At 34.9% G+C, this 9,170-nt stretch overlaps 1 protein-coding gene across 1 annotated transcript in view; it reads left to right on the top strand.

Annotated features, from left to right (window-relative positions):
- The window catches only part of HMCN1 (hemicentin 1), a 440,557-nt gene that overhangs the window by 114,087 nt on the left and 317,300 nt on the right, over nucleotides 1-9,170 (top strand). Inside the window, 2 exon segments of the mRNA XM_003785789.2 lie at nucleotides 5,833-5,991; nucleotides 7,072-7,194. Of these exon segments, the coding sequence (XP_003785837.1) occupies nucleotides 5,833-5,991; nucleotides 7,072-7,194 (282 nt within the window).

Genomic DNA, 9,170 nt, shown 5'->3' with positions numbered 1-9,170 from the left:
TGTGCCTAGTTTGGGTCAAAATTATTTTGCAAAAATATTTTGCAAAATATTTAGTCACTATTCATTCATAAAATCAGTCACCATTCATAAAACAACAATGGAACATCTATTAAGCTCTTCAAGAAGCAGCTCTTCTTCCTAACGGGAGGAAACTAATTATAATACAACTCATTAAATGCGACAGTAGAAGAATGAACAATATTCTGTGGGTGTCTGGAAGAGTGGGAATTCTTTTCCTGTGATTTTACAGTGTCTGAGACAAACTACTTGCTTGTAGTCAGAGTTTGATGATGGTAATAAAATGCCTCATTGAACTCTTAAGCTATGCAGAATTTAGTTCAAATCTCTGCTTTTTTACTTATTAGTTGTGTGACCCTGGGGAAGGGTTTTCAAAATTTAGTCCTCTGCAAATAACACATGCTAAAAATGATGCCTCATTAATTGATGTGAAGGAAAAATAACATAGTATTTGTGGAAATAGTGTCTCAGTGTGTGGCTCAGAGTGAACATTGAGTTCACAGAGGTCGAGTGCCTTATTACCAATAAATGGATGGAATACATTAGTGATCACTTTTTTTCAGATTCACATTCCTCAATTGTAAATTCCTCTATCATAGATGTTTTATAGATTATTATTTTACCTCTTTTTCCATTTGGTAGTCAGGTCAAAACAGAAACTGTTAAAGACTTTTAAAAATGACTTATTTTAAGTTTGGAAATGAAACTTAACAACAGTTTGTTTTTATAGTCTCAGTCACCTTTTTATTACTCCCAATTTTGGAATCTGTCCGCATGCATGAGTTTGACACAAATCAACCTGCAGTCTGACCTTGTAAAGTTTATTCATAAAACGGACAATTTTGATAATCTTCTAGTCCTACTCAGGTAAAACTAAATTTAAAGATCTGAATGTTGTTAATATAAACAAATTGGTAGGCTAAGTTATATACACACATACACACACACACATATACACACTCTTACACACGCTATAGGATAACATTGAATATATACAGGGTGGCCATAAAGTTCATGTGAAATTTTAAATTGCACATGATTTTAAGTTTCACATGAACTTTATGGCCAGCCTGTGTGTGTGTATGTATATATATATGTATATCTTTATAAGCATTGTGCATATATATTTACATATATACATATACACATACATACATGTTTAAACAAAATCAATAATTCGTGGATTTTTGGAATAAGTTATACCTTCTTAGCTCTTTTATATTGTTTTGTTTTTTGAGACAGAGTCTCACTTTGTAGCCCTCGGTAGAGTGCTGTAGCACAGCTCACAGCAACCTTAAACTCTTGGACTTTTTTTTTTTGCTGCGGCTGGGTTTGAACCCACCACCTCTGGCATATGGGGTCGGCGCCCTACTCTTTTGAGCCACAGGTGCCGCCTAGCCTTCTTAGCCCTTAGTAAAGTAAATCAACTTAAATTTTGTCTCCAATAACTTCTGCCAGGTCAGGAAAGTTCATGAAAAATAGATTAAAGCAACAACTTCACAGTTAACAGCCTAGGATGAAATCTACATCACTTCATCAAATGTATTGTTCTAAAGTAGTGCTGTCTGACAAATATTGGGAGCTACATATATAATATTTGAGAAAACAGTTAAAACGAATTTTAATGATATATTTAACTCAGTATATCCCAAATATTGTCATTTTATCATGTCATCAGTATAAAAGTAGCATTGCTTTTGCTTTTTAGTTTAAATTTTAGTTAATTAAAAGTAAATAAAAAATTTAGTTCCTCAGTTTCTTAGCCATTGTTCTTTTTTTTTTTTTTTTCTTTCTTAGCTACCTTTCAAGTGCTCCAGTAGCAAAGTGAGCTAGTTAGTGGTGCCCATATTATTGGGAATAGAAAGCATTTTTTTCTTATAGATCATGTTAGTGGTTAATTTTAATTTAAAATTATTATAAAATGCAGCTCAAGTATTAGATAGGGAGCTCCTATAAGGATGCAATATTACATGTTAAATATAATCTTTTCACCAAAGAAGAAACTTATTTTTCTTTTTAGGAACCTATATTCACAATGAAATGGACAAATTCACAAGATATGTGAATTATTAGTTAATATTTACTTTTGATTTTCAGTTAGCTATAAAGAAAAAGGTAACAAAGATACTTTATTTTTTTGGTAAGAGTTTTATTCCTGAGAACCACTTATAATCAATATGTAATCCATATGATTACAATATAATCTGTATTTGCAAATGTGAAATTCAAGAGAATAGTCATTTTTAGTAAAAAGAATACACTGATTTCCATAGCAGGAAGAAATTAACTAAGCTGCACAACTTATTCCTAAGGGATATATAAGCATATCCAGGATGGGTTTTTGACATACATGAGTCAAAATATTTGCTTTTTATTTGACAGTTCCCATTTTTTTCTGGCTGCTTTGAGACTTTCTGTTACTTCTTCCATAAAAGTCAAAGAGTTGATTTTGGAGAGTATGACATAAAGGATATTTGTGAAATTCTCTGTATAGTTTTAGCTGTGTCAATCCCTCATACTCCTTTGGTTATTAACCAATATTCAGCCGTGTTGGGCTCCCAAACATGTCTCTGGAGATTTCTTAGATGTTCTGATATTTGGCCCATAGACAGACTTCTCTTAGCCCCTTTGTTCTAGGTGACAGTTAGCAAAAGGGAATTAAGCTTTTCATAGAATTATGCTACCATGGAGCATATTGTGTTCTTGACCATTCAGCAAAAGCTTGTGATATGAATAAATGATATACCCAGGTACACAAGGTCAAGTACAGTTGAGGAATATTTTTGCTTAAGTTTCTGAATGAACAATAGGAATCTAATTTTTTTTAAGCAGCCCAGAATATTCACTATAGATATGCAAAGTTGGCTGCAAGTAAAAATTATTTCTCTCCAACATGCCTAGTAGCTAGTTCCAATTTTCCTAGTAAAATGCCCACTCAACAGTATTTCTTACTCATTTAATAACCCCCAAATAACTGTTATGCAAAGGAAAATATGTCAAATGCCACTAAAGTGTAAAGCATATTGGAATCCATCTGAGGAGTGAGGAGGTACATCTGACTGGGAAATGAGAAAGTTTTAAAGAGAAGAAGTCATATTATCTCAACCTTGGGAATGAAATAGTTTAATTCAACAGATATTTACTTAGTGATTACTTTAATCCAGCAAAATGCTGTGAACTGCAGACTTAAGGAATCAGCAAGACACAGTTCATGACATCAAAGAGTTTATAGAAAAATGGGAGAATTTAGACATGCATCTGTTGGTGAAAAGTGTTTGATGGTGGAATGGAATAATAGAAAGATTATATGAATGAAAGCATGTAAGGCATTAAGGTGTGACGTAAGGGACTATTCAAAAGACAAGAAGTCCTCTTAGCTTAGCGGGAGCAATTTATGGAGAAGGAGCAACAGGAGACAGGAAGCTAAAGATAACTTGAGCCAACAGAAGAAGTTAGTGAAAGATTTTAAGCAGCAAACTGATACATACAGCTCTTTACTGCAGGAGAAGTAAAGTTTGATGGAAAGAAAAGCAGAAAATCAGATGGGAGCCTATGCGTGTAATAAAATTAATGATGAGAAGAGTGAATGGTAGGAAGGAAAGAGAAAGGGAAGGGAAAGGTTCATGGTGGAAATGGAATGAATAGCCACTGGTTACATGAAGGTAGAGAGCAGAACTCAAGATGACTCAGGTTTTGAACCTATATATCTATGCAGAGAGTATCATTGACAAAGATAGAGAAGATATGGTTGGAGAATATCAATTGAGCTCCATTATAGATGCAGTAAATTGTAAAGTCCCTTAGAACTTCTAGGAGTAGGTAAATAATAAGACATTGAAATGGAAAATTGAAACTGGAGAGATAAGTACAATTTAAAGATACACGTATCCAAGTATTGGAGAGCAGTGTTATCTAGTTAACTATATCTTTTGAAAATGCATATAAGCGATAGAAGGTGGGAGATAATTTCTGCAAAAATAGATGGGACTGCAAATTCAGAAAATTTCTAGAAGAATATGGCTGATATCTTGTCCAAAGTGAAGATCAGGTTGCTACAGCTTCCAGCCCTGGACAGTTAAGAAAGTGACATAATATTTAGAAGGTGTCTGTCAGTTTGAGAGGCAGTTTTTAACAGTTGATGCTCTGTTCCAACCCAGGTGATAAATAGAGCACCAGGGTTGTAAGTTTTGATTGGGATCCAATGCAAGAAAAGATTCTCCAGTTTATCAGGTTACAGTGTAAATAATTCTAATACTTGGTTCTTATGACCTTTGGTAGATCTTGCTGCTCAAGGTGTCTATATCAGAATTTGAAACAGTTTCACGTCTGGGGACAGTCCCAATATGAAAATCAAATAGAATTTCCAGAGGAATTCCTGGGAATTCCCCAAAATTTCCAGATACTGCCTCATCACTTTCTCAGTGTAACTATCTTCTTTCTGAGAAAGAGCTCTTACTTGTTATTGGATTCCAGTTGACTCTGATACTACAAAGGCTCCATGATCCCAAGCTTCCCTGCTTTGTATTTGATTCTTTATTTTAGGCCCCAAGCTCCTTAAGGATAAGATACTGTAGCTTATTTATTTTTCCATGCTCAAATCACAAGGTGTTCAGCAATTATCATGTGCTCAAAATATATTGATCAAAAGTCTGTTCCCTTGGCCTGGTAAATATTGACATCTATGTAAGAAAAAAAATCAGACTGATTCTCTCTCTCTCATAATAGAAGAGGAAAATTTGGAAAAGTACTAAAACTCAACAATAGAGAAATGGTTGATTAAACCATCAGATGTATAAAATAGAATGTTATACAATCATTAAAACCGTGGTTTTGAAGAATACGATGACATGGAAACAGAACTAAAATACGAGGTGTTAAGTTGTGAACACAGCATATTTGCAATTTCATATACAAATCTACGTAATTATGAAGGTAATAAAAGTGACAAGAATTCCTTTTAGAGTGGGGATTATTTTGGTTTAGAAACACATGTTGAGCCTATTCAAATAGAACATAAAACAGATATAGGTTAGTAGGAAAAACGAAACAGTGTCAAGTGAGTCGAGTGACAAAATGGATGTGTTGGAAAGCTTCTCTGATAACATTTGAGAGGAAATTTGAAGGGTTTGGGAGATATTCTGGAATCTTTATTCACTGGTGGGAATGATCCAGTAATGAGTATGATGGAGTAGAGAGAGGAGAAAGCTATAGGAGCCATGTCCTGGATCAGTGCCCAGGTGTTAGCCTTAGTCATGGTGCAGACAATCCCTCCACCGTTTAGGCGGGCAGGCAGATGCCGTTGCAGGTACATTAATAGGTATGGTGGTGGCAGCTTATGAACATCTCTTCTTATTGCTTCTGTTTTCTCAGAAGAGTAAGAAGTAAGGTCATCAAATAAGACTGAAAAAAGATAAGAAAAGAGAATAAAATAATAGAGATTGTTCTATAGTCAACAATGACTGAAATGAGTTGAAATGTCAATTCGTTCTCCTATTCTCTTACATGATGTATGAGATAGTCACGTAAGAGATTAGGGGAACGAGTTGACATTTAGAGACTGTAAAACAATCTGTATTGTTTTGTGTATTCTGGGTGAATTTATAATTTATCCACAAGTATAGAATTTCCAGTTTCACATCACTTTCTATCTTTTCCAGCTCTTTCTGACTAATGTGTTTAATCCAATGGCAAATATAGAAAATAAAGCGAACGGAACTCTTTCAATTCTAAAACTCCTGAAATAACTTGTCATAACTAAAATGTTCATTTCTCTGTTGCTGATGAAATCGTTACATTTTTCTCCCTCATCAACAGGGTGGTGGTGATTGTCCAGAAATGAGTATTGGAGCTATAAAAATTGCCTTGGAAATTTCTCTTCCTGGTTCTTTCATCTATGTTTTCACTGATGCCCGGTCCAAGGATTACCGGCTCACCCATGAGGTGCTGCAGCTTATCCAACAGAAACAGTCACAAGTGAGTAGGAATCTGTCTCCAACCTTTCCGTCTGAATACGAAATGTAGGAGGTTGCCTGTGCATTTTGACTATTCTGTGGGTGGTAAATAACAAAAATTATACCTATCCACAGGTTTGTACTCCAATAGGCGTGGGTCATTTATTTAAGCATATTAAATGTATGTGTGATATATACACACACATATACATACACATGCCTAGCATATGAATGCTTTGTTTTTCAATATGGAGAAGAAATGACTGGGGATTAATTAAGGTACTTGTTACCATTTTATCCTTCTAACTGACAAAAGCATAGGCCTAACAAAAAAAGGTTTATATTTCAGCGTTACCTCTCATGTGGCAACATGCCTGAATCAGAGTCATTCATTGTATCCACAATTGTTGCATAACAAACTAGACTGACACTCAATGGCTTAAAACAATAAGCATTTATTTCTTACATGTTCACAGAGTTCAGTTGGTGTAGGCTTGCTTACTTGGGAAGAGTCTGGGTTTGGCTTATCTAAACTTGGCTCTGGGGCAACTTGGCTCTGGGGCAACTTGGCTTTGCTTCACAGGTCTCAGCCTCTTTGTGAGACCAGTGGGTTAGTTTAGGCATGTCCTTCTCACGGTTACAGCAGAAATACTTGAGAGCAAATTGAAATTGACAAGGGCTATTGAGTCTAGGCTCAGAATTTGCAGAATGGCCCTTTTGCCCCTTGTTATTGGCCATAGGAAGTCACATGGCCAAGATCAGATTAAAAGATGACTAAATGAACTCCTCTTTAATGAGAAGAACTTCAAAATCTTTTGACAAAGTATATGAATGCAGGTAGGGGTAAGAATTGAGGCCATCACGGAATCTATCATAGTCATGTCTCCCACTTCCACTTCTGTAACTTTTAGCTTATGCTTCTGAAATATAAACAACTGTGTGCCTATCTGGGTCTGCTATTAAACAGAGTACAAAGTTAAGGATTATTATGTATGTACATATTATTTTTCTACTTGCCTAGTAATATTTTTACACAAGAGATACTGAATATATTTCAATTTCTGAAAACCTATTAAACTTTTGTTTTGTTAAAAAATTACAGGTGGTATTTGTACTCACTGGAGATTGTGATGACAGGAACCATATTGGATATAAAGTCTATGAAGAAATTGCTTCTACAAGTTCTGGTCAAGTGTTCCACCTGGACAAAAAGCAAGTTAATGAGGTCAGTTTAATAAAGGGGTACACATGAGCTACATTACCCAAATCAGTTAGACTAGCCTCATTGTGGCAAGTTTGCTTTCAAAAATAATTTCATGCAAAAGGTTTACTCTAGGCTAGAAGTTAATAAAAGCATTGAAGTAATGTAGTGAAAGAGATTTATCTAACATTAATTTCTGTATTGTATTATGTTATACCAATACATTATTGAATATAAGCATAAATGTATTTGAAATTCATTTCATTAGAATAAAAAATTAAAAAATTTTTTATAGCTTTGGTTGTTTAGAAAGGTCAGTTTGTGTTTCTGATGGATAACTTTTGTACAGCTGAGGTGTGGTTATTGAAGTAGAATGTGAAAAAGTTAACTAGAGCAAAATTCTAATGAGGTTTGGCCTCTAATATTAAAAGTCAAAAACTCTAAGTAACTATATAGTTATAAAAACTTTTATGATAACAAAATCTATAACTTAAATTGTAAAGAAAATATTCGTATTTTCTTAAAAGGTCCCTGGGATAGGTTTGTCACGATCCTTTCTTTGCATTTTGTTATCTTCCCTTGCCCCCCCCCCATGATAATAACATTTCATTTACCTATTTATTCATTTATTTACTTGGTTCCTACTGACATTTCCAGGAACATAGCAGTACAAAGATAATATTTTACATGGGCATAATTCACCTTTGATTGAATGGTCACCATATTTATACAAGTTCCATTAATTTCATGGCAGATTCCTTTGTGCCTTGAAGGATGCAGGTTAGTAGTTCAATTATAACTTGAATTCTTATTGCATCATAGTGGAACCAATAGGACATTGCAATTTCTCCACAGTGTGGCAAAATTATTTTTAATCAGCATATGAGTATTGAGATTGAGAAACTTTAGGACAAGTTTTCTTGGAAGAAACAGTGGTAGAGAGCTTATGGCTTAAGTCCACCTTGTGTCCATTCTAGTGACTAAGAAATGCCTGTACAAGGTCTGATTACTATACAGGGAGCCCTTAGCAGTTAATTTGCATACATGCTTGCATGAGACTTTGGGAGCCTGAGAAGAAAGGGGTTAGAAAGAGTGTAGGACTCTGTTAGGAACTGGGTTTCTTTTCCTATTCTGGATATTGAGCTTGAACCAATGAAGGAAAGGCTGCTGAAAGACATTGTTTTAAAGCTGGAATTCTGTAAGACCAGAGGGTGCAACCAGTATCACCAGCACAAAGTGGGGCGTAAGTAAGGAACAGCATCATTCTATCTTGCAACCACTTGGGCACCAGCTACTTAGGGTTTTATAAGGCTCTGGGTTGGAAGTGGAAGTGGTGTTCAGTGGAGAGAGACGAGGTGTTGGAACCAGCAGAATATGCATTGCACAGTGAATGTGGTGGTTCCCAGAGGAAGGTACTGGGGTAGAGGTGAGAGGACACAGGCCTGACACAGGGGTTTTGAAAAAAATAGTTGCGTGGACCTGCTTATGAGATTGGATGACTTGGATAATTTAGAGATTCCCAAAACAAATTGGGTCAAATTTTAGGGATAATTGTAGAACTAATAGCTGGGCACTGGAGGCAGAGAAAAAACATAGGTATGTCTCACAAGCATGACTACATTTATATCTATATACCCAGGGAAAAATGAGTTACATAAAATTGAAAATATTATTGTCTTAAACAGAAAAAATAAACCCCACAGGTGATAAAAGTTTATTAAATGAACAGCATGATGCATGATATTTATAGTTCTAATAATTTTATTTTATTTTTTATTAAATCATAGCTGTGTACATTAATACTGTCATGGGGTATAGTGTGCTGTTTTTATATACAATATGAAATATTTTCATGAAACTGGTTAACATAACCTTCATGTCATTTTCTTAGTTATTGAGTTAAGACATTTATATTCTACATTTAGAAAGATTCACATGTACCCTTATAAGATGAACCATAGGCGTGATCCCAACAATCACCCTCCATCTACCCACTCTAC

The sequence above is a fragment of the Otolemur garnettii genome, unplaced genomic scaffold (assembly GCF_000181295.1).
Source record: "Otolemur garnettii isolate 467f Iridium unplaced genomic scaffold, OtoGar3 scaffold00016, whole genome shotgun sequence".
Lineage (NCBI taxonomy): Eukaryota > Metazoa > Chordata > Mammalia > Primates > Galagidae > Otolemur > Otolemur garnettii.
Note: the sequence above shows the minus strand (reverse complement) of the source record. Positions and strands in the feature narration are given on the sequence as shown.